The sequence below is a fragment of the Raphanus sativus genome, chromosome 6 (genome assembly GCF_000801105.2).
Source record: "Raphanus sativus cultivar WK10039 chromosome 6, ASM80110v3, whole genome shotgun sequence".
Taxonomy (NCBI): Eukaryota; Viridiplantae; Streptophyta; class Magnoliopsida; order Brassicales; family Brassicaceae; genus Raphanus; species Raphanus sativus.
The window spans coordinates 50,013,828-50,037,543 of record NC_079516.1 but is presented as its reverse complement, the minus strand read 5'-3'; the positions used below and the strand labels follow the sequence as shown (position 1 = coordinate 50,037,543).

Genomic DNA, 23,716 nt, shown 5'->3' with positions numbered 1-23,716 from the left:
CAATATTTACTCTGGTCATCTCCATGACCTTCTAGGCTTCCACCATTTTAAATTTTGTAACCTCGGAGGTGTTCCTACTTTCCCGTGAATCACCTTCTAGGCTGGGTTGGTGTTGCCTGAGGCTTTAAGACACATTATATCACCAATCTTGGAGGCCTCTTGTCGATTGAGATTATATTTCTCACGACATATTCTGTTCGCTGTTGGTATTGCCAATGACATGTTCACATTTTGAAGTTTTTGATTATGTAGTATTTGAAACATTTTCCGAACCTCCCGGAAGAAAACTATATAACATAGCTTTATAAAAGAAAGTTAACAATCTAGCATAAACAGCTAAGATTAGCATAACATCTGTTGCATTTTAACTAGCACATAAAGATAATATATATATTAAAAAAGCGGTTGATGGAGCTGAACGAGAAACAAGTAAAAAATATTAGCCGTCTTTGGTTTTCAACTTCTCCATTGTTTCTTTGCGATGAAGACGCATCTTTTCTCGAAATTCTGGAGAACTGCGATACCAGTAAGACCAGGAAAATTAATAACAAGACTAATCCATAAACAAGAATAAATAAATAGTCACAATCAGAAGTTTGACTTACTGGCGAATGAATTTGCCACCACCAGTTCGAAGATTCCATCTGTACATTTTCAAACGGCCGGCAGCAAACATAGCACGACAAATTTCACAGCCTGTATAGTTAAAGTGACCATAGTATTCGTCTCTACTTTTAGCCATTGTAACGAGAAGCTTCCGACCACCCAAGTCGCTTCCATTGAGAGTTAACGCCGCCTCAAGCTCCTCACCACCACCACGTTGTTTCAGATTAATAAAAGCATATCCTCTGGAAACACCGGTTTTACACTCGATGTGAACAAACACCCTTGTCAACACTCCACACGAACTGAAATGTTTAGCCAGTGCGCTCCTGATCTCATCCCTAGAACCGCTATTATCAAAACCCGTGACGAAAATGGTACGCTCATCGTTTCCCTTTGCATCTTTAGTGCCAAAACAACACCGTTTCTTCTTCTCTGCGGTTTCTTCCTCCTCCTGTACAACGAACCAAGGATTTATATTATTTGCAATTAAAGACATGTAGATCAACTAAGCACGTGTACAATATTATTATTAAGACAAAACATAACCTGCTTCTGCCTCTTCCGACTATCAACTTCTGTCTCCAAATCATCCAACTCTCTTTCTGCTTCAAGAAAAAATAAAAGAAACAAGTTCGAAATTAGCAGAATATAGTTCAAAATTAACAAAATATGAGTTTTATAAAAAATAAGACCATTACACAGAACCAGAACTATGGCATAGCAAATAAAGAGAGACTCAATTATTTTCTTACCCTTTTGCAAAGAATCTGTAGCATCAGCAGCTGCTTCAGCCTAAACAACCCCAAAACAAAACAAAAACAAAAAAAAACAATTAATAGGGGAAACAAAAGGAAAATTGGCTAAACGGGTAACTAAGATGCAGAAAATTACATGGGAGGATGATGATGCAGAGCATCTCTTGAGCTTGCTCTGGTCCATGAATTAGTTCAAAAGAGAAGAGCAAAGACGACGGCAGTTTTTTACCAAAAAAAAAACGACGACGGCAGTTTCGATAGGGAGGTGGAGAATCAACCCTAGAAGACAGCTTCCATTATATTGGTGTTGTGTGAGCTGGGCTTTTGTTTGTGTACGTCCTGCACTTTTTATTGTTCTTTTTTTTTTTGCATGAAAATTCCCCTAACATAGCATGTCGTCGCACACATGACATTAACTAAAGGACTTATAACCTTAAATGTGAAGAAAATTATTGAAAGAAAAACTGCCAAAAACTGCCAAAAATTTAGAAAATATATTTTTATAAAACATACAATAGTTTTTTCATGGTACGATTTCATAATGATTTGATTTCTAATATATTTTAAACTAACCGAAACTATTATAATTTTATGAAATATAGATAAAATATGATTTCTCGTTTTTTCTTCTTGAACAAAATACAATGTCTCGTTTTCTTATAATTATGCATATTTTTCATAAAAATATAGACTCTGCCAAACATTAAATTAAGCATTTGAGCTGGACCTAATTATATAACTAATATCTCAAAAATACTAATATGTTTTCTCAACGAATTTGGATTATATGCTTTAGTATTTATATTGGTTCTCAATTTGATAACATGTTTATTATCTGCTTTCTTTAAGAAGATGCTAGAAAGTACCAATCTTTTTGCAACTTGTGAATATATTAAAAAAATTGTATTTCGATTTCTTTTGTTAATTTTCCTCCCTTGAACAAGCGGGAACTTGAGGGTATCTCCAACCTAACTCCATTTTTACTCCAAAATGGAGTAAAAATGAATATGGAGTAACATATGCTCCAACCCAACTTTATATCTTACTCCATTTTGAAGTTTACTCTATAAATGGAGTATTTATTTTTTGTTTGTTCATGACTCCATTATGGAGTGAAAATGGAGTAGGGTTGGAGCAATTTTACTCCATATTCACTTTTATTTTATTTTGGAGAAAAAAATAGAGTTTTATATTGGAAATGCTCTGAGCAAGAGATCCAATCAGAGTAGAGAAAACGGTGGCTTGAAGGATCTCGAAGCACAAATTTATTTTATTTTCTTTTTTTTTTTTTTTTTTTTTTGACAAAAGGCTTTCTATTAAAATGCAGGAGAAAAGAAAAGTTTTACAGAGTGAAACTCAGTAGACCAAGTGGTCGAAGATATTACATAATAGGGAAACATACTTGAATCAAGAAGAAAAAAAGTCCTTTTCCTAGGTAGAAAACCACAGTTGCATTAGTGAAGAGGAGAAAGATGGTCTATCAATTCTGAGGCTTGAGATTCTGTTCTTGACAGTGTCTTTGATCTGTTTTATGATGCCATCAGAGGAGGTGAAGTGAGCTCTGTGAATACGGTTGTTTCGCTCTGTCCATAGGATGTAAAGAGTGGCTTGCCAGCAAAGTAGAAGGAGAGATCTTTGAAGTCTGTTCAGTGTTGCCGTTGATAGTTGAACGAGCAGGAGAGTCCATTGTCGCCTTGATCGGAAACTGCATTTATCAGCCATAGGTTTCCAGACTTGCCAAGTAAAACTACATTCAAAGAAGCAGTGAGCTATAGATTCCGCTGCAGAGTTACAAAAAAGACATTGAGGGTCAGTTTGCAGACCCCAACTTAACAGTCTGTCCCTTGTGGGACACCTATTTCTGATCATCAGCCAAGTGAGGAATTTGTGTTTTGGTATCCCGCCCGAAAACCACACTTCTTTATGCCAAGTGACCTTCGGAGAGTGCGGCTTTAGTAGTTCATAGATTCCCCCCGTTGAGAAACGAGTGCGGAGCCGATTACCAGGCCACCATTCATAAACATCAGAGTTATCATTCAGCACTATGGTTGACAAAAAAGAAATCACCTCCACCTGTTTGTCTGAGCGAGCATTGGGAAGCACCCACGTATTTTCCTCCCACAACTCAGCAAGAGTTACTTCCTTGTGGATAGGAAATCGCAGAGAGCCCGAAGGTTCAAGGAAATCAGCAAGTTTCCCAAACGGAGACCAGTTTGTAGACCAAAAATAACAAGTTTCTCCATTTCCCACCCTCTGCCTAAACCATGAGAAGACAATAGGGCGAAGCTCCAGGAGTTTGTTGACCAGCCAAGAGTGCTTCTGCTTCGTATTAATCACCCAAAATAACTGCAAGTTACCCTGCAGAATCTCCGAGATGAACCAATTTGCCCAGATGGATTTTTCAGCAAAGAAGATTAGCCAGATCATTTTGACAGCACAGGCAGAGTTCCAAGCATCTAGGTTCCTCAAATCCAACCCTCCTTCATCCTTTGGTTGACAGCAAGAATCCCATGCTACCTTTGCTGAGGCTTGAGCCGCGATGTCTCCCTTCCATAGGAATTTTGCGCACATCGAGTCTATCTCCTTTATGACAGATTTTGGAATGATAAAAGAGCTTGTCCAGAAGTTGGTAATGCCATTTATAACAGAGGAGATAAGAAGGAGCCTCCCTGCAGCAGATAGACATCTTACCGTCCAAGACCGAAGCTTATTTTTGATGGATTGGATCAGGGGGGCACATTGGATGTGAGAGATTTTTTTGGTGTGGAGAGGGACTCCTAGGTACCGGATGGGGAAGACACCAGTATAGAGGCCCGTCCGGTGGGTTATTTCTTCTATCTCAGAGTCGCTCATCCCTGCCGCGAAGAAACATGATTTTTGTACACTTATGGCCAGACCTGAACGATTTTCGAAGTCAGTAAGCACTCGGAGGATGGCTTGAACAGAAGAGAGAGAGCCATCTGAGAAGATGAGGAGATCGTCCGCAAAGGAGAGATGCGTAAGTTTTGATCTTCCACAACGAGAATGATAATGAAACTGCCCTTCTACCGCCGCTTTGTCTAAAGCCATAGATAGACAATTCATTACCAGCACAAAGAGGTAGGGAGAAAGCGGGTCTCCTTGCCTCAGCCCTCTTTTGCCTTTAAAATAGCCATAAGTTGATCCGTTGAACGCAATCGAGTACGATGGGGTACAAACACATGCTTCAAGCCAGCGGATGTAGATCTCTGGAATGTGGTAACTACGCAGACAGGCGAAAAGAAACTCCCATCTAACTGTATCAAATGCCTTCGCTATGTCCACTTTGATAGTTATTCTTTTCTCACCCCCTTTCCTATGGTATCCCTGGACGATCTCCGAAGCCAGCAGTGTATTTTCCATTAGTAATCTCCCCTCCACGAACGCTGTCTGGTTTGGCAAGATAAGTCTCTTGAGGATAGGCTTTATTCTTTTGACTAAGAGCTTTGAGATGGTCTTGTAGGTTGTGTTGCAGCAAGAGATAGGGCGGAAATCAGTGATGAAAGTAGCACCAGGCTTTTTTGGGACCAAGGTAAGGATAGTAGCGTTGGTTGAGGTTGGCAAGAAACCCGAGGAGAAGAATTGCGAGATTGCAGTGAGCACCTCCTCTCCTAGGATCGACCAAGCAGACCGAAAGAAAGCCGAAGTAAAACCATCAGGCCCCGGAGATTTACTCGGATTTAATTTTCTGAGAACATTTGCTATTTCCGCCGCTGAAGGGGGAGAGGACATAAGGTATCTATCATGCTCAGAACAGAAACTCGAGTGTATGTCTTGCAACCAAGCATAGGGGGAGGCGATAGGTGATAGGCGATCAGGCGCTAGGATCTCCTGAAAATGAGCAATAGCAAAGGCGCTTATAAGATCAGGGTCCGTGAGGATAGTACCGTCCAGTAGGGTGATTGATCTGATGGCGTTCTTTGAAGCTCTTGCCACCACAACTTGCTGGTAGAACGGAGTGTTGTGATCGCCTAACCGGAGCCAGTTTACTCTAGACTTTTGGTGAAAGAAAGATTCTTCAATCCCACGCAGGAAGTTGTATTTCTCCTGGAGATCCCTTTCCTCCTGGAATAGGGTAGTCGATGGAGCCGCCATTGCCTGAACCTGCACATTTTTTAAACAAACATTAGCCTCACATACTCTCTTTTGGATATCTGAGAAACTCTCTTTTTGAAGTGTTTTTAGAGGCCTCTTTAGATTTTTGAGTTTATATCCAAGCGAAGATAGATCATATGTTCTGCTTCCGGCAAGAGTCCATTCAGCCTCAATCAGAGAAAGGAAAGATGGGTGGGTGGTAAGGTGGTTGAAAAATTTAAATGGCTTGGTTCCAGAGGAAGGGAGGGGGCTGGCTGTATCAATGAGACAAGGAGAATGGTCAGAGAACTCATGGGGCAAAAAGGTAGCTACACTGTTTGGGAAGGTAGAGATCCATTGGCTATTCACGAGCGCTCTATCCAATTTCTTAGTGACAGGATCTACCGGTCTCTTGTTTGTCCAGGTGTGAGCATTACCCTGGAATCGGAGATCCTCAACTCCAAGCTCTAAGATAAAATCTTTCAGCTCCAACATATCAGCGGTTAAGTGATCAACGGTTGGGGAAGAGTGCTCCGCATGATGGATGATTTGGTTAAGATCACCCCCAATAACCCAGTTACAGTCTTCTAGGTAGTATGTTTGCTGCACCTCCAGTAGGCCATTCCATAAAGCAAGTCTCTCATCCCGTTCATTTGACGCATACACGGCTGAGAAGAAGAACGACTGCCCAGATTGGAGAGTTACTTTGCAGGTAATTGATTGCTTGGTTTGATGAATTTCCTGGACTGTAACTGAAGGCTTCCATATGATAATAACCCTTCCATCTTCATGGGTATTGTGGTTTGATAGAAAGTTCCACCCGGGACACAGGACAGACATGATATGATTCAAGTTTGTTTCCTTTACATGAGTTTCCAAAAGAGCTCCGATGAATGGCTGATATACTGATAGCCATTGGACAAAAGGTCGGTGCTTGTCCGTTTCATTTATACCACGGACATTCCAAAAAAACATCTTTGTACACATTAAAAAGGAGACGGGGGCACTCCTTGTGAAAGGAGAGTACCCACATCGGGGGAAGAATTAACCATAGGGCCAGGGTTAGGAGGATGAGGTGGGGGTAAAGGTGGAAGGGGAGGGGAGGTAGAGGGAACTGAGGCATCAGGGAGGGTAAGGTTTGAAAGAGGGGCGAAAGGATTGGAGAAATTGCTTTGGCTAGCAGTCTGAGGGGTAGCAGGCTTATGGGTTAATTTAGTTTTTCGCTTAGGGGATTCCCAGTAAAGGGTGGGAGAAGGGGAAGGAAGCAGGGAATTTGGTTGAGATGAAGGCAGGAGAGGGTAGGAAGCAGCGAAAGTGGGAGAAACACAAGCAGGTGGAATAGGGAGGAGAGGGGGGGAGAGAGGTTTTAAAGGAGCGGGAATAGATGATTTTGGCATCACAGTAGCAGCAAGGGCTAAAACGTAGTTTTGGGGACAAGGAGAGGCAGGGGAGGCAGGGGAAGGAGGGGAAAAAGCAGGTGAAGGACAGTTTAAAGGAGGAGAAAGGGGAGGAAGGGAGGATGCAAGAGGCGGGAAAGAGGAAAGGTCAGGGAGAGAGGCCGGTTCCGAGAAGGAAACCTCAGGTAAAGGGAGGGTACTCGGGTCAGAGACTAAGGAGATAACTTGGTAAGGCTCAGGAAGAGGAGAGGGTGGAAGACTAGGTGGAGAGTCAGGGACAGGGCAGGGGGGGACAGAGGAGGGAGGTTCAACAACAGTAGAGGATGGCTCAAAAACAGTAGCTGAGACTGGCAGTGAGGGTTCCAAAACTTTTGCAGGGTCGTTTTGTCTCTGGACTGGCACCCATTGGCGTTTGATTTGTAGACAGTCTTTGATAATATGCCCCAGCTCTTTACAATGGGAACATGTAGGCGGAAGCCACGGATATTCGACCTCTACTCGGAAGGTAGCACCACTTTGCCGTACCAATTCTAACACCGTCGGGAATGGCTTAGTAGCATTGGCCTCCACCTTTACATGAGCTACCGAAAGACTCGAGAGATTTTTTGTCCAGTCATCCATTTCTATTGGGATTCCAATGGCGTCAGTAATCCAGGAGAGTCCCTCATTCGTCATCAAGTCGAAAGGAACCCCCTTGAGGTGAGCCCAAAGTTGGATCGATTCAAGTGAAGAAGCGTTCGCCACCTCCCCATCAGACCACTGCGCCACATGAAACATAGCAGTGTCAACATACCAAATGCGTTTCTTCAGAACTTTATCCCGGACGAAGTCACTCGGAATGCGCACGATCATCGATCTTGTGGATGCGATCATATGAATTTCCAGCTTGTTACCCTTTCCCCAAAGGTAATTAAGCACATTCTGAATAGTTTTAAAAGAGGGGACTCTTCCAAAAAAACGACCGACTATGAAGTCCTTGTGTAGCAGTGCGCCTCGCTGGAAGACCTCATCTGGTATTTTATTTTCTTCAATCAGAAGAAAAAGAGAATTTAATTTGCAAATCACAAAACCACAGTTAATATTCTTTGCGCAACTTGCAAAATGTTGCAGCTACCCCAGTCCCACTTGCACTGCCAACTCGTTCCCAGCGATTTTACTTTTGCGAACGATTTTATCTTTTACACCTTTCAATCTTCCACGGCCACATTAAGTATGTATCTTATGATTAGTAAGCTTGCTAAAATTGTCGATATTTGACGTTCACAATAAATAGTAATTGAAAGTACGAATTACGAAACCTTATTTTCTTAACGTTTTGATTTCGTTGTATTCATTTTGATGCTTGTTTATGATATTTACGATATGGACAAGAAAATTGTCGTAAGCAAAAATTAACATCGAAATCTAAACTAATCTTAAAAACCTTTTATCCAATATTATTATCACACGAAAGATCAACATGGTTTGAGAACTTAACCTTTCCTATCCCATGATAAATTTTCCAGTGACTATACTACCATGACATGGTTACATAATTGTGGGAAACGTGGATTATAGGTTTTTTTTTTTTTGGTAAAAAATCTTTGTTTTTCAGTCCATTTTAAAAATCTGGTTCATGTACCCACCTCCAGAGAATTAGTGTAGAGCTCTCCATGGAGCCTGAGATTTTTATAGTTCTTTTTATGTTTGAACATGAATTTTGGATTACATTTATTGAAAACATAAAAGTATAACAAGTGGAATCGCTTGAAATTATGTGGATAAAAATATATGATTCAAAGTTTAAAAACCCACTTGAGTATACAAAACAAATTAAATCAGTTTAAATATTGGTATATCCTTAAGAGATCACAACTAAACATATAGCGACTCTTGTGATGTAAAAGAAACTAGATTTTGATCCGCACTTTCAAAGCGCGGATTTATCTTCCTTTATTTTCTTTTTAAATTGATAAATATTTAGTAAATATCATATTTTCATATTTTTATTTTTTATAAAAAAACTTAAACTTTTTATCTTTCTTTATCGTGTTTCATTTTAAAGGAGAATAGGCCTGATCACAATATTCGGACCCGAAGAACCAAACCGAAATCGACCCAAAAATCAGGGTTCTGAATCCGATCAGACTTGGAATAAATATTCGAATGAGTTCTAAATTACTATATTCGAAGAACCGTTCCCGAACCAAGAACCGAATAAGTACCCGAAGATATCTGAAATGTGAACATATATCTAAAAATATATGTTATAATTATATTTATAATTATTTTAAACTAATATTATAAGTCAACTATAGTAGTTATTTTCGATAATTTTGAGTACTTTTGGATAAAATATGATAGTTTGGATAAAAGTCTACCCAAAAAAAACTGTATAGAATGGATATTTTTGGTCACTTTTGATTATTTTTGAGTAATTTGAATACACAAATTTGAACCGAATCAAATACTTTGGTTACTTTGAGTACAAATAAACGAATCCGTTTTAGATATTTTGGTTATTTGGTTATTTTTCAGGTTCTTATGCATGAGAATCAAACCTACCCGAACCTGGAACCCGACTCGAACCTGACCCAAAATTTTATAATATCTGAATGGGGTTTAATTTCAAAACCCAAAAAACCTGATATCCAAAAGAACCGATCCGTACCCGAATGGGTACCCGAAAATCCAGGTCTAATGAGTATTTATGTTTAGAAAAATTAAATTTTATTTTCTTCAGACCCAAATGGCCCAAGAGAGATATGATGTGGGCAGTGGGCTGGATAAAAAAAAGATCCGATATAGATATATCATTAATATTACTTGATTGCCCTTAATGAAATATGAAATGTTAGTAAAGAAAATGACATTTTTAGTAAAAAGACCAATAGAATCCTGCTTTAATAGTATAGATAGATGCAACTTGCTCTCTCGTCTATAATCTATATATAATTTTATTATTGCTAAAATTAATATTGTATTTTTCAATTGGAAAGAAGCATAAAGAAAGGAGGTGGAGATCAACATGTTGCAACTTGCATTCCTTTTTCTATTGTGCAGAATAAACAGTTTGGCTTGTTGGGTTATCACTTAAAACATTGCCCACTTGCAAATTTTTTTATTTCGTTTTATGTCAGCAACATGTTCATATCTACGTTATATATATATCAAATGTATTCATGTGTGGATAGATTTTTTATTTATTTTAATTTTACCCTTGATATCTTTCACTATATTAAAACAATATCAGCCGTTTCCGCTTCAATTTATTTTCTATAAAAATGTGACAATTTTGATTTTAGAGAAATTTAATTACTGTTATTTTTCGCAAAATAAATATAACTATTTTATTGCACACGTTGCTTGTTTTTTTTTTAAAACCTAAATATCAACCCTCGATGAAAGGAAATTTTAACTATCTAAGAAGATGCCGAGGTTTAAAGTTTTCTTTAATCGATCATCGAATTTTCTCAAAGGATGTTTATACATACATAAGTTTTACGGTCGAGTTAAGATGGTCAGAAACTCAATGTTATGAGTTACCTGAGTCGACTACGCATTGTAATCTTCGATATATACTTACTGAATGCATGTTCCTACGCATTGTTATCATACTTTCAACAGACGACGCAACTAATTTCTCGCATCATTAATTAGTTTATATTATCTTTGGGTGGTGAAAGTCCGAATAGGTTCTTTGCGGATATGAAATACAAAAATAAGTAGATGATAACAACAAAACGACGGCTTAAAAACAACAAAACGACGTCGGATCTAATCAAACTACTCAAAGACGACCAAGCACACTCATCACATGGATGTCTTCTTCTTCACCTCCGCCGCAGAATTTTCAGCTATTTTAGCAAGTGACTGGAGATTGCATCGTACTATAACGTCCACAAAGTCGCATGTCTCTTCCTTTGTGTTCCCTTGAGGCACATCAACGACGTAGGACTCAACAACGACGGTCCCGGAGATCGGAGAAGGGTGAAGAGTCGTGACGGATCTATAGTTAGATAACCTATGGTCACCGCCGACGACGCTGAAGCTGATGACGTGACGCTCGTCGTCCAGGATATCAAGACGTTCGGTGGAGCTCCCCGCGGGTAGGCCAGAGACGACGTGGACTTGACGTAGGCTACCAACGTTACCACCGTCTCCGCCTATGACGCTGCAGCTTTTAAGGAAGTGTTTGTAAGCTTGCGGGTTGTCGAAGCGTCTGACGACAGACCATACGGTGGATACTGGAGCGGAGATCTCTTGGACTACGGCGGAGCAACACTGGTTAGGACCAACCTCGTGCGTGTGGAAATGAGCAGCGGTTGAGTCGCGTGTGAGAGAAGGGAAACGTTTTTGAAATGAGGCGATCATCAACGGAACCTGGATGGAGTCTCCGTTTGATACGGCGGAAGAAGGGCGGTGAACGGCTAGCATGTTGATCGATCTGAGTTATGGTGACGATAGATATATTGTTGTTTTATAAAATCTTGATGAATCTTTGATAACGTTCTTTAGGGTTAAGAGAATATGGAGGGTTCAAGGACTCAAGAGGAGGAGATGTTGAGGGAGGAGGAGATGTGATGTGAGTATATAAAATGAAGAGCAAAATCAACTTTACAGCGACTTGCTAAAAGTTGGGCTGTGCCCTTTCGATTTGAGAGAGAGAGTTTTTAATGCAGAGTTCATGTGATGAGTGGTGATAACGAAAAAAAAACAAGTTGCTATTGGTTAATTCACGGTTGTGCCCCTGGCAGGTTTGTTGACTTGACTGGTCGGTACGATATCTAAATTGGCAAGTGACCATAATTCCAGTTTTGAGTATTAACTTAATACACAACATTTTAGAAGTCTTACATATATATATGTGCAATTTTTTAATTTTTGATACAACTTGTCTTAAAAAAATTGAATAGTTATAAATCTAAATAGTGATACATCTAAATTCATAAAAAATGAATTTGGTTTTGAATAACCCTATAAATAAATAGTTTTTAAAAGTTTTATCCGATTGCGTATTGATATATATATATGTAAAAGTGTTATAGACTAATTAAAATAAAAATTAAGGTTGAGTTTGAAAATATATATATTTTACTTTTGTTTTGTGTGGATATACACAATGACCATTTAAAATTTAGTACTCCCATGAATAATACTACGTTTTTTTTTTATGGCAAACGAATAATACTACGTTTCTATCACACATCTAGGTAGTTAAATATAATATTAAATTATATGCGATTATCTTGGTGAACGAGTAGATGGAACAAGTTTGTCTGAGAAAATCCTTGCATTGCTTTGTTTATCACATACAATACGCAATATACAAAGCATCTGTCTCTCGTCCATTTTACGTCACGAGAAAGATATGCACTTCCAGATCCATTTCATATATCATGTGATGCACCAAATAGGGAGAGAGTGCGTCAAAGTGTGTTCGCTATTTGAAGATGATTGAGATGTGCTGGGAGCAACTTTTTAAGTAATCAGATCATATACGATTCATATGGTTAACGTGACCACGATGGTTCAGTTGTCTGCATTGTGGCATAACCTAAAGAATTGCTGCAATGAAATACGAGAGGTTCCAATAAGTAAACCACAATCCCCAAAGTAAGCCATCCATATCATTTCACAAAATGCTGATGAGGCTAACACACAATAACTCAAGTTGTTAAAAAACAATGTAAACGACGTGGAAATTTCAAATCATAACACTGAGATTCATACAAGACATTCCAAAGAACACGGCAAAAGAAAAAAAAAGAGCTTGCCAAAGAAAAAGTGAAGTCATTGAAACGTGATTGAGGCGTTCTTATACTAACTTTTTGTGAGAAATGTCAAGTTGACCTAAAGAAGTCTTTGACTATTTCTTTACTTAATAAATAATTAATACAAAACATTTTAAAGAACACGGCAAGATCAAGGCGAAGCACATGTCGTTTCGAGTACTAAACCGTAAACGTTGTGCTGTTTTTAGTATTAAGACGGAAAAATCCTCTTTATCATACGCGTCGAAGTAGAAAGCGAGCCGTGGTACTTCTCTCTCTCTCTCTCTTCGGGGGAATTATTACAGAGGAGAGATGGATCAGATACTGAACAAGGTTGGCTCGTATTGGTTAGGACAAAAGGCAAACAAAGAGTTCAACTCCGTCGGCGACGATTTCAATGTATCCTCCTTTCTTTTCCTGTCTTTTTTTGCTTTTAAATAATTTCAGTTAATTTTACCATTTCTTCTCATTACTTACTGTGTGCTTGATCGAAAGTTCACTGCTTTTTCGTTACTTGGTAGCTTAACTGAAAACCCTTGTAGAAGATTGGTTATATATACGTTTACACGTGGTTTTGAATACCATTTAAGACTTGTTGTTACAGTTTTGTACTTATATATGTTGAAAAAAGTTTAGTGCTTTTGGTCTCCTTCCTGAGATTGATGATTCTTTCTTGCAGTCATTGTCTAGCAGTATTGAAGGAGGTACCAAGTGGTTGGTCAACAAACTCAAAGGTTTTTACTTCTTACTTCTTCCTGTTCTTGAGTTATCAATGTGGTTGTTTCAGACATGGTGAACACAATATCTAGTTTAAGATTTGAGTTATAATGTCAAAGTAGCATTGCTTATAAATGGGGTATGTATATTGACAATTTGTCTTGTTCTGATTCTGAAATAGGAAAAATGCAGAAGCCATTGCCTGAGTTGCTAAAGGAATTTGGTTTACCTGTTGGGATCTTTCCACAGGACGCCACGAACTACGAGTTCAACGAAGAGACGGGTAAGTTGACTGTCTTCATCCCCGAGACCTGCGAGGTTGGTTACAGGGATTCATCAGTCCTGCGGTTTTCGACAACGGTGACGGGTTACCTGGAGAAAGGAAAGCTAGCTGAGGTGGAAGGCTTGAAAACAAAGGTGATGATTTGGGTGAAAGTGACTTGTATCTCAGCAGACCCATCAAAGGTTTATTTCACGGCAGGGATGAAGAAAAGCAGGAGCAGAGATGCTTATGAGGTTATACGGCCTGGTGTTATCGTTGATAAATTCTAAACTTATGGATCAGTTATGGTACTCTAATAATACAAACATTAGTTTTTGTATGTATGCTTTAAAACACACTGTGTTGCAAACCTTTTACTCAATGTGTAAGGGTGTTGGTACTTGAATAAAGAACTCAATAGCAATCAAAGACATGAAAGTCTAATAAGAACAAGGAACTCAATAGCAAGATACAAAAAAACAGAACATAGGTTTTCTGAAACAGAGGAAACAAAAAGAAAAAAAACAGTTTCAAGCAGCTTGTTGAGCAGAAAGCCTCTTCCTAGCTTCCTCAATGATGGTAAGCTTAATACCTTTACCCTTTGGAAGAGACACCCACGGCTTTGTTCCTTTCCCAAGCGTGAACACATTCCCTAACCTCGTTGCAAACTCATGTCCAGTAGAGTCTTGAATGTGGATGGTCTCGAAGCTTCCCTTATGTTTCTCCCGGTTCTTGATCACACCAACACGACCTCTGTTTCTTCCTCCAGTCACCATCACAACGTTTCCAACATCAAACTTGATGAACTCCACAACCTTGTTCTCCTCGAGGTCTAGCTTGATGGTGTCGTTGGGCTTGATGAGCGGGTCGGGGTAACGGATGGTGCGACCGTCGTATGTGTTCAGGTAAGGGATTCCCTTCTGACCAAGCTGGATAGTTCTCACTTTGCACAGCTTGAACTAAACAATAGTTAAACAAGAAAACATGGTATAGATCAACACAGAACTGTAATCAAGTAAGAGAACATACAAGAGATCCAAACCTTTGCTTCCTCGTCTCTGATGGAGTGAAGACGGAAGCGTCCCTTGGTGTCATACAGCAGACGGAAGTTCTCATTTGTCTTTGGGATAGACACAACATCTGTAAGGATTGACTCTTTAAGTAACAACATATCATAAAACCAAACCAAACCAAACAAAAAAGAGTTTAGCTTGCTTTGACTGACCCATGAAACCAGCAGGGTATGTCTTGTCAGTTCTGACTTTCCCATCAACTTGGATATGCCTTTGCATCAAGATAGAAATCACCTCACGGTATGTCAAAGCATACTTCAACCTATTACGGATGATAAGGACAAGGGGAAGGCACTCCCTGGACTTGTGTGGTCCAGAAGATGGCTTGGGGGCAAAGGCACCACCAAGTTTGTCAAGCATCCAATGCTTTGGGGCATTAAGCCTCTTGAGATGTTTCTTCAATCCCCTTGCCTGCATGCAAGATAAACCGTTTAGCATACAAAATGGTGAAAACCCATTTGAAATGTAGCCTCATCAAAGCTTAAAGTCTCCTTCTTTCACACAAAGCTTTGACATTTAAACACCATTCTAAAATGCTAAGACATAGAACAGAGGATAAGCTACAACAAACACATAAAGCTGTCAAATGGGCCATCCAGAGCCCATTTGGGCGAAACCAACTGGACCATTTCGGGTTTGGTCTGTAATGGACGGGCCATATTGGACATGGTCCATAAAAATGCCCAAGACCAAAAAAACCCATGTCCAAATGGACAGCCCATGGACACCCATTACATTTTTATTTATATTCATATTTACTCACAATGATTTATTTATTTGTACTTATATAAATTTTATAAAATCTGTAATTATTTATTTGTACTTATATAAATTTTATAAAATCTGTAATTATTTATTTATACTTATATAAATTTTATAAAATCTGTAATTATCATTATATGAAGTCTCAAACTCACAAATATCAAAAACTCAAAAGTCTCAAAGAACTCAAACATATAAAGTCTCAAGTTTCAAACATATGAAGTCTCAAAGAACTCAAACATATAAAGTCTCAAAGAATTCAAATGCATAAAGTCTCAAAGAATTCAAATGCATGAAGTCTCATAATAGATAGCACAAACGTTTGGAGTACACATGAAACAAACACTCAAACAGATAGCACAGCTTCTTTGTGACATCTGATCCCACAGCTTCACAGAAACTTGATCATCCTGCATTACAAACAAGACATCAAGTCATATAACAAGACATCAAGACACGAGAGTGGCATCATAACAAAGATTCAAACATATCATCTATACACTTAAACTCAAGATAAGCAGAAGACAACACAAGTCTGAATTTTTGGAGTTCAACGAATCATTAAAACACATGATCCAATACAGAGAGGCAAAGAATAACTAACCTGTTGACATATCATCTCCTATCTCTTGAAATCCACGGAACCAGTTCCTTGCACAGATAAGAGCTTGAACGTTTGTGGGTAGGAGACAGCTTCGGTACTTGTTGAGGACTCGGCTGCCGATGCTAAAGGATGATTCCGATGCCACCGTTGTGAGAGGGATGCTCAGCACGTCGCAGGCCATTGAAGAGAGCTCTTTGAAGCAGCCTGCATTATCTTTCCAATATGATATAGCATCCAAACTTGAAAAGCTTTCCATAACAACCACTGGCTCATCCAAGTATATGTCTAATGGTGATTTCCCACTACCACCAGTCTTTTGAGAGAAGTAAGCATAAAAGCCCTGTAAACAACAACAAACCAACAAACGAACTTAATAAGAAATCTGAAACAACTTTCAAGCTGAAACAACTGTCTTAAGGTTACAAGTCTACAACAAATCAACAAACGAACTCACTTCTCAGCTGTCTATGAGTCCTAAAAATGCAACCAGGTTTAAGCATGTCTACGAGTCTTTAAGTTTCAACTTTCAAGCATGTCTACGAGTCTTATGGATCGTTGTATATTCATCATGTCCAAAAGAAAAGTAATAGAAAGGCTATAAACAACAGTCAACTAACAGAAGAACTAATCACACTTTTATTGTGTTACCAATATACAAGTTTCATGATGGTGAACCTGACTTTACAGTCATTTACAGAAATGCAGAAACAAATGTTCTAAAATTAATTCTGGACAAACTTACAGCACAAGTAAGAAACATATCTCTACTTGATCAAACCACACATAGACAGTCTTCAAATGCATCTACAAACAGTCTACAAATGTATCATATAGGAAGAACCAAAGGAGTAAGAGACTAGGAGGAACAAAAGCTCAAGCAAGTTCAAAACAGAAGCTCAATACAACTCTTACTTGAGAAAGAGGAATACACAAACGCTCATCAATACACTAAGCAATCTCATCCTTCTCAACATCAATACACTAAACAACGCTCATCCTTCTCAACATCAATACACTAAACATCAATTCTCAGAACAACCCAACATAACTAAGTCTCTCAGATTCTCAAACTCTTTAACAACCAAACGCTTACTTGAGATTGAGAGAGAGGTCGCCGGAGAGAGAAGGCCTGAGGGATGGAGAGATCGCCGGAGAGAGAGAGCGTGTGAGAAACGGAGAGAGAGAGAGGTCGCCGACTCGCCGGGGAGATGGAGTCTGAGAGATTGTGACCGTCGGAGACAGAGAGACTGAGAGAGAGACTGAGAGATCGCCAGGGAGAGAGATGAATCGTCGTTGTCACTTGTCGTCGTCGCTTCACCGTCAATGAACCGTCGTTGTTGATGAATCGCCGGAGACGAGAATCTAGAGACGAGAATCACCGGAGCGAGAGATGATTGATGAACCCAGATCAAGCTATGGAGGAGAAAAATCGAGAATCGCCATTGATGAACCCAGATCAAGCTTGACAAACGAGAAAGTGATAAGAAGAATCGAGAGATGGTTTTATTTTTTGGGCAGTTTGGGCAGACCGAAACCCAGTTGGGCAGGACCAAATTGCCTATGGGTGAAATGGGTTTTAGGCCCAGTTGGACCATTGGTGATTTGGTTGTAACCATGGGCCGCCCATCACAGTTTGGACTGGTCAAGCCCATGGGCTGGGTGACCATTTGACAGCTCTACAAACACATGCCAATGTGATCACTAATGACTAGCGAAACATGAGATGATAAAAGAGCGACGAGACTAGAGAGGGAGGAGGATGACGAACCATGTCTGCAGCAGGTGAATGAAGCAGCGGTTCACTCTGTTGTTCACCTTTTTTATCTACGGAGATTATGATGAGCCCTAATTTTATTAAAGCCCAAATCTTTATTGGGCCGACAACTAGAATTCTTTTACTTGGGGAAAGAAACCTGGGTCCGTCTAAACTAACGAAATGAATTATGTTCATATTATATTCCACCAATTTTTACAACCGTGTCCGCGCTACGCGCTTCTATATTGATGTTTTTATTTGTTGTATTTATTTGATGTTTAAATTTCATATTGATGTTTTTTTTTTTGAAACTATCATATTGATGTTTTTATTTGTTGATTTTATATTGTTTTTTATATTGTTGTTTTTATTTGATGTTTAAAATAACATTTAAATTTCATATTGATGTTTTTATTTGTTGTTTACTTTTATTTAACTTATTTAGTTCGGGAGATATGATTTCATGTAATCTATCCTAAAATAAAACTTGTTATCATAGTTTTGTTATTTTGTTGGACTTGTTTGACGTTAGTTTTCCATAAGTTGTATATATATTTATCTATTATTTTGTAGATATTTTTTTTACCTTTTTAGCTTATTTTGAGAAAATGGTTAACATATTATTAATTAGATACTACTTTAAAAAATATTTTCATTCAAAACATCTTAATATTTGAATTTAGAATTTAATATTTACGGAGTGAGATTGATATTATAATATTTTGTGTACATTATCAATGATTTATAATTTTTACTATATTTTTCTCTTTCATTGTATATCAATGGAGTAAAGGAAGGATATCCTATACTTTTTTGGTGTTATATAGTGGTAAGTGTGTCATGTAATTAATCTTTCAATTTGAACACCTCACTCATGTTCAGAATTCACTTACCACTATAATATAGTCAGAAACATTACAATTAATCTTACTATTAAACCAAGTGTTTGTAGCTTGGTAGTAAAGGAGGTACAGCTGTACTGCCCGCCACCCGGGTTCGAGCCTTGGCCACAACGGATTTAACATCCCTTCCGTTGGGGCGCTGGACCCCCTACGGGGGGATAGTTGGGAGTGTGGCTGCCCAGATACCAGAGTTACCAAAAAAAAAAAATTCAATCTTACTATTATAATATTATTTATCTCAGCACTTTCCAAGAAGTATAACAATGAAACCCAACTACAAAAAGAATGCTGATAACTTTGATTTATATGTCGAGCGGGATATGGCCAACACATAATTGGCAGATACAAACTGATACAAACGCTCCTTTCATCGTTCTGAGTACTTAATTAATACAATCATTTTATTTTGATTGCTGGTTCTGAAATTGTAGTTTTGTCATCAAATAATTTTAACTACAGTCATTTAGATTGGTGCCTAGCAAGAGGATATCACTGGTTGATAACTAAAGAAACTGATAAGAGTTGACCTTAAATATGGAAAGTGTTTGAAAAAGATAAGAGTTGACCAAAAAAAAGATAAGAGTTGACCAAAAAAATAAAAGAAATCAACAAATTTGATAAGAAAATCTAATTATGAGTTTGTACATCATACTTCTGGTAAGAGATAAAAGGTGAACTAATATGGCGATCAATGAGTTGACTAGTTGTAGACTCCGATTGATTATATATTACGATCAATATCGATGGAGAAATAGAAGTAAATTTTAACAATGGATACACGTCAAATGCTCGTTATATTTTCTTTTGTGGTTCTCACACAAATGGCCCTAGGAAACATAGATGTTAGATTTTACGACTTCTATACTTTGTTTTCCATTTCTTAGTATTTGATATTTTAATAAATTTTTATGTATTCATCAACTTACAGGAGTTTGATTGTGTTGATATATACAAACAACCCGCTTTTCAACATCCATCGTTGAAACACCACAAGATTCCAGTATGATCGCGACCTTGATTTAAGCAAATATGAAACAAATGAGACAACTTAGAAATATTTTGACCTATATTTTCTCCTAATTAATCTTGTTATTTTTTGTTATGTTTCAGGAAAAGTTCACTTCAAATGAAAGGTTTAACAGAAAAATTAAATATGAAACAAATGATCAAAGTTGTCCAAAAGGAACCGTGGCAATTTTAAGACAAAGAAGTGAAACTGAGAGCCTTCATCTCAACACAGTCGATCAATTCGGCCAACATGTATATCCTTCCTTTTTGCCTATATCCATCCCTGATAGAAAATAATAATTAAAACTATTCAGTGTGTTATGAAACTTGCAAGAAGTGACTTTTATACATTCGTGTACAGTTTGCGGCAATGGACGCATTTCCGGCTGAGAGCATCTATCGAGGCGCACAAGCTGCTATAAGTATTCATGACCTAACTTTACAAGAAAACCAATACAGTAAAAGTCAAATTTGGTTAGAGAATGGACCTCTTGGCGAACTCAACAGCATACAAGTTGGCTGGGCGGTACGTCTTCATAAACCTCATACATAATACACATTGCAATGAAACCATCTCATCGCATATTTTGCGTAGGTGCATCCAAGAGTCTATGGAGACAGTGCTACACGATTGACTATATATTGGACCGTGAGTAAACTAGTACTTTTCTTAGTTATGTATGTATCTAACCATACTTTTTATTCTTTACATAATAATACTGATAATATATTGTATCAATCTGTCTTTCATTTATTAGGGAGATGGCTTTAAAAAAACTGGATGCTATAATACAGACTGTCCTGGTTTTATTATTGTGACTCGAAACCCCTCGATTGGAAGCATTTTTAAACAATCCTCTGTGTATGGTGAAAACCCAGTAACTTTCACACCACAAGTTTCTCAGGTAAACATTTATTGACAATATTCTATATGGCATCTTATTTGACATTAGTTTTGGGAATTGGATAATATAATACTCCTTCCGTTTGGTATTAAGTGTCATTGTAAAAAAAAATTAATGCCAAGATTTAATATTCTGTCTATTTTCTATTGGGTAATGATATTTTTATATTGAAAATATGTAAAATTAAATATGTATGAAAAAATCTAAAACGACATTTATATGAAACAGATGGATTATATAGTTCCTACCAAATAGTATTTCTTAACTATTTTTTTTTTGTTTTGTCTTGCTTCAATATTTTATTAAATAGGACTTGGTCTCTGGAAACTGGGCACTGAAAGTAGACGACGAAATAATTGGATATTGGCCCCACGAGCTATTTACACACTTGAACAAAGGAGCTTCTCGGGTGCGTTTCGGAGGAAACACATTTATATCTCCAGATGGGATTAGTCCTTCAATGGGAAATGGTCATGTTCCGATCTCGGACTATCGGATGAGTTCGAGTTTTTTTCATGTGAAACTTACGAATGATAAGTATCTGAGCATCGAAAATGAAACAACAATAGGGGTTGAAGATTGTGAGTGTTTTAAACTAATGGATCGGGAATACACCAATGCGACTGGAAAGTCCTTTTCTTTTGGAGGGGCAGGTGGATTATGCGGTCTTTGATTATTTTATATTCCCTCTGTTTTATTATAAGTGTCGTTTTAGATTTGTACACACGGATTAAGAAAGCATTTAATTTTGCATATTTTCAATATAAAAACATCATTACCGATACAATTCAACCAATAGAAAAATAGAATGGAGAATAAAGTTAATAAATTTTGCATTGAAACTCTAAAACGATACTTATTTTGCAACGAAAAAAATTCTCTAAAACAACACTTAATATGAAACGGAGGGAGTATATGTTCTGACCAAGACTATCAAATTTACAGAAGAAATAGGAACTATTTTCAATACTACAAATCACTTTTATGTTTCATGTTTTAAATGAGAGTCAATACAAAACAAACATGAGAATATTGAAGTTACAGATATAATTGCACTTAAAAGAAGAAGAAGCATCACAATGAAACATAAATAACAAAAATTAAATGGACAAAACAAATCCTATTTAGTTTTCCCTTTGTCTAGAAAACACTCTGCACCAATGGTTTGAACTTTGTTCACATTTCCTTCTATCAAAACTTCTTGATTACAAAATAACCAAGCTTTAGTCTCCCATTGGAATGTTCCGGTACGGATATGAAACGACACTGAAGCACAGAAGTACTTTTGTTGTCAAAGGAAACTGATATTTAAAACATTGGTCAACCAATACAAAACAAAAATGAGATACACCTGCATATTAAATAAATATAAGAAGAAAGACAAAATATAGAAGCATCACAAAGTGAAACACCTTTAAGAAGAACAAGACATAACAATATTTTTTTTTCATTTTTCCCTTTGTCCAGAAAACACTCTGCACTATGTATATTAATCTTATCTAATCATCAAACCAGTATCAATCACAAAACCACGAAGTATAAAGTTTATATTTACAATCTAAGTCGCTGCTCCTTTGGTTTGTTCCCCCTTTTATCAAAACTTCTTGATTACAAAAGAACCAAGCCTTAGTTTTCCCATTGGCGTGAAGCATACAAGTGCATCTCAGGTTTCAGAGGGAAGAAGCTCTCTCACCCGCCGTATTGTAGGAGATAAATAAGACTGCAGATGGGTTTGTCTATGGTTGTGGATCACGTGCTTTGTTATAGAGGTCGATGGAATCTTTTTGGTTCGGATCAAGACTCAGAGCTGCTTTACAGTCTCTGATAGCCTCTGCGGATACACCCATTGAATCATAGAATGCTGCCCGTAGATGTAACAGCTGGAGGTCAGGTTTAAAGGCTAAGGCTTTCGACAGCTCCTCAATGGCTTCCGTTTCTTTATGGTCATCCATTAGAACTGTTATGAAAAGAAGTGATTAGAGAGAGTTTTGAGGTTAATAAGAAACAAGAAAAGGACAGTGAAAAACTTAAGCGCACCTGCGGCTCTGTATCTGTAAGGGTAAGTTCTAAGAGGATCTAGCAGTGTGGCCATCCCTAGGTCGCTCTGTTTTACTTGATAAATTGATTTTAATATCTGTTTTGTGACTTCTACTAGAAAAATTATGTTATCTATTTAGTATTTACTATAGATGGAGAAAATGTGAACATTTTGAAACTAGGAGTTCACCTGTGAGTTTGCAGAAATATTTCAAAATAACAAAAAAACTGTATTTTTAAAGTATTACCCCAATTCTTTAAAAATTCTTTAAATATAATTTTCATTCCCAAATACATTTTTCTCTTCGAAGCTCCAAATAAATGTTTGCTATTTTAATAAAAAAACAGTATAATGAAAGAAGAAAAAATGTAGCAATTAAAAATAAAACATGGATTTTTGAAGTTTGGAGGATGATGAACTTGTTTGAGAAAAATTATGAAGAGAAAATGCATTTATAGCATTTAAATATTGATATTCATTTTCATAATTGATTTTTCTATTGGGCCTCACACTACATATTATATATTTTTTATAATATGTCATAACTTTATTAATTTGCTATTTAAAATAAAAATGCATAAGTTAATGGAAGATTAATTTACAAGAAAAATACAAAGAAAATTAAATGAATCAAATATAATACTTTAAACTATTTTTTATGTGCTGTATATATCTCAAATTTAACACATAAAATATTTTAAACCTATAATAATTTTGACATATATCTATGAGAAATGCTTAGAAATACCTCAAGTTAATTACCACTTTTCAAAATATCAAAAAAAAAAAAAAAAAAGTAACAATTGAGTTGAGGGTTTAGTGATTATTGTTTAGGATTTAGTATTAAGAGATTAGAGTTAGGTTTATAAGTGTTCTATAAATGTTTTAAGAATTAGTTTAGTGTTACTTTATCACAAAATTTAAGATATTTTTGAATGTCATTTATTAATAGTAAATTTGAAAAATGATATTAAACTTGTGGTAGAATTGAAATTTCTTTTATATCTATTTTAAACTAATTTTCGGTTTACAACCTCTTTATTTGAATGCAACTATTTTATGCAATTGTTATCCATTTATAAGTAC

General features: G+C 37.2%; 7 protein-coding genes across 8 annotated transcripts; 2 read left to right on the top strand and 5 right to left on the bottom strand.

Moving 5' to 3' along the window:
* Positions 1-281: 281 nt before the first annotated feature.
* On the bottom strand, positions 282-1,733 carry LOC130494323 (nucleolin 1-like). 2 transcript variants are annotated; one of them, XM_018578541.2, is made up of 5 exons: positions 1,498-1,733; positions 1,359-1,398; positions 1,153-1,211; positions 606-1,057; positions 282-515 (listed from the first exon to the last, which is right to left on the bottom strand). In XM_018578541.2, the coding sequence occupies exons 1-5, from the start codon at positions 1,543-1,545 to the stop codon at positions 440-442; spliced, it is 675 nt and encodes a 224-aa protein (XP_018434043.2). In that variant the 5' UTR covers positions 1,546-1,733; the 3' UTR covers positions 282-439. The 2 variants fall into 2 exon arrangements, with proteins under 2 accessions (XP_018434043.2, XP_018434044.2); XM_018578542.2 differs by having other exon boundaries at positions 1,153-1,208; positions 1,498-1,727.
* An 8,805-nt stretch (positions 1,734-10,538) lies between these two features.
* Positions 10,539-11,501, bottom strand: LOC108809243 (abscisic acid receptor PYL4). Its single transcript, XM_018581389.2, has one exon. It carries the CDS (start codon positions 11,264-11,266, stop codon positions 10,643-10,645), a length of 624 nt encoding a protein of 207 aa, XP_018436891.2. The 5' UTR covers positions 11,267-11,501; the 3' UTR covers positions 10,539-10,642.
* Positions 11,502-12,840: 1,339 nt separating this feature from the next.
* On the top strand, positions 12,841-14,013 carry LOC108813748 (uncharacterized protein At5g01610). The gene is made up of 3 exons (XM_018586397.2): positions 12,841-13,002; positions 13,283-13,337; positions 13,502-14,013. The coding sequence occupies exons 1-3, from the start codon at positions 12,916-12,918 to the stop codon at positions 13,870-13,872; spliced, it is 513 nt and encodes a 170-aa protein (XP_018441899.2). The 5' UTR covers positions 12,841-12,915; the 3' UTR covers positions 13,873-14,013.
* LOC108813747 (40S ribosomal protein S4-1) lies at positions 13,984-17,983 on the bottom strand. The gene is made up of 4 exons (XM_018586395.2): positions 17,790-17,983; positions 14,808-15,066; positions 14,625-14,722; positions 13,984-14,541 (listed from the first exon to the last, which is right to left on the bottom strand). The coding sequence occupies exons 1-4, from the start codon at positions 17,970-17,972 to the stop codon at positions 14,113-14,115; spliced, it is 969 nt and encodes a 322-aa protein (XP_018441897.2). The 5' UTR covers positions 17,973-17,983; the 3' UTR covers positions 13,984-14,112.
* Positions 15,750-16,526, bottom strand: LOC130497067 (zinc finger BED domain-containing protein RICESLEEPER 4-like). Its single transcript, XM_056989939.1, has 2 exons — positions 16,022-16,526; positions 15,750-15,827 (listed from the first exon to the last, which is right to left on the bottom strand). The coding sequence occupies exons 1-2, from the start codon at positions 16,275-16,277 to the stop codon at positions 15,823-15,825; spliced, it is 261 nt and encodes an 86-aa protein (XP_056845919.1). The 5' UTR covers positions 16,278-16,526; the 3' UTR covers positions 15,750-15,822.
* Positions 17,984-19,464: 1,481 nt separating the features above from the next.
* On the top strand, positions 19,465-21,265 carry LOC108808776 (uncharacterized). Its single transcript, XM_018580875.2, has 7 exons — positions 19,465-19,521; positions 19,608-19,679; positions 19,790-19,939; positions 20,049-20,213; positions 20,283-20,336; positions 20,446-20,592; positions 20,903-21,265. Exons 1-7 carry the CDS (start codon positions 19,465-19,467, stop codon positions 21,263-21,265), a joined length of 1,008 nt encoding a protein of 335 aa, XP_018436377.1.
* Positions 21,266-22,091: 826 nt separating this feature from the next.
* LOC130496197 (ethylene-overproduction protein 1-like) lies at positions 22,092-22,694 on the bottom strand. The gene is made up of 2 exons (XM_056988046.1): positions 22,630-22,694; positions 22,092-22,549 (listed from the first exon to the last, which is right to left on the bottom strand). The coding sequence occupies exons 1-2, from the start codon at positions 22,682-22,684 to the stop codon at positions 22,329-22,331; spliced, it is 276 nt and encodes a 91-aa protein (XP_056844026.1). The 5' UTR covers positions 22,685-22,694; the 3' UTR covers positions 22,092-22,328.
* Positions 22,695-23,716: the final 1,022 nt, after the last annotated feature.

Excerpts from the sequence above, each read along its gene's own strand:
- LOC130494323 (XM_018578541.2), bottom strand. The coding sequence starts at position 1,545 with ATGGACCAGAGCAAGCTCAAGAGATGCTCTGCATCATCATCCTCCCAT. Across the intron at positions 1,399-1,497 it reads CTGCATCATCATCCTCCCAT|GCTGAAGCAGCTGCTGATGC; the intron begins GTAATTTTCTGC and ends GGGGTTGTTTAG. Across the intron at positions 1,212-1,358 it reads TACAGATTCTTTGCAAAAGG|CAGAAAGAGAGTTGGATGAT; the intron begins GTAAGAAAATAA and ends TTTTTCTTGAAG.
- LOC108809243 (XM_018581389.2), bottom strand. The coding sequence starts at position 11,266 with ATGCTAGCCGTTCACCGCCCTTCTTCCGCCGTATCAAACGGAGACTCC.
- LOC108813748 (XM_018586397.2), top strand. The coding sequence starts at position 12,916 with ATGGATCAGATACTGAACAAGGTTGGCTCGTATTGGTTAGGACAAAAG. Across the intron at positions 13,003-13,282 it reads CCGTCGGCGACGATTTCAAT|TCATTGTCTAGCAGTATTGA; the intron begins GTATCCTCCTTT and ends TCTTTCTTGCAG. Across the intron at positions 13,338-13,501 it reads GTTGGTCAACAAACTCAAAG|GAAAAATGCAGAAGCCATTG; the intron begins GTTTTTACTTCT and ends ATTCTGAAATAG.
- LOC130497067 (XM_056989939.1), bottom strand. The coding sequence starts at position 16,277 with ATGGAAAGCTTTTCAAGTTTGGATGCTATATCATATTGGAAAGATAAT.
- LOC108813747 (XM_018586395.2), bottom strand. The coding sequence starts at position 17,972 with ATGAACATAATTCATTTCGTTAGTTTAGACGGACCCAGGTTTCTTTCC. Across the intron at positions 15,067-17,789 it reads ATTCACCTGCTGCAGACATG|GCAAGGGGATTGAAGAAACA; the intron begins GTTCGTCATCCT and ends TCTTGCATGCAG. Across the intron at positions 14,542-14,624 it reads TCAGAGACGAGGAAGCAAAG|TTCAAGCTGTGCAAAGTGAG; the intron begins GTTTGGATCTCT and ends ACTATTGTTTAG.
- LOC108808776 (XM_018580875.2), top strand. The coding sequence starts at position 19,465 with ATGCTCGTTATATTTTCTTTTGTGGTTCTCACACAAATGGCCCTAGGA. Across the intron at positions 20,214-20,282 it reads GCATACAAGTTGGCTGGGCG|GTGCATCCAAGAGTCTATGG; the intron begins GTACGTCTTCAT and ends TATTTTGCGTAG. Across the intron at positions 20,593-20,902 it reads TCACACCACAAGTTTCTCAG|GACTTGGTCTCTGGAAACTG; the intron begins GTAAACATTTAT and ends TTTATTAAATAG.
- LOC130496197 (XM_056988046.1), bottom strand. The coding sequence starts at position 22,684 with ATGGCCACACTGCTAGATCCTCTTAGAACTTACCCTTACAGATACAGA. Across the intron at positions 22,550-22,629 it reads TTACAGATACAGAGCCGCAG|TTCTAATGGATGACCATAAA; the intron begins GTGCGCTTAAGT and ends TTTTCATAACAG.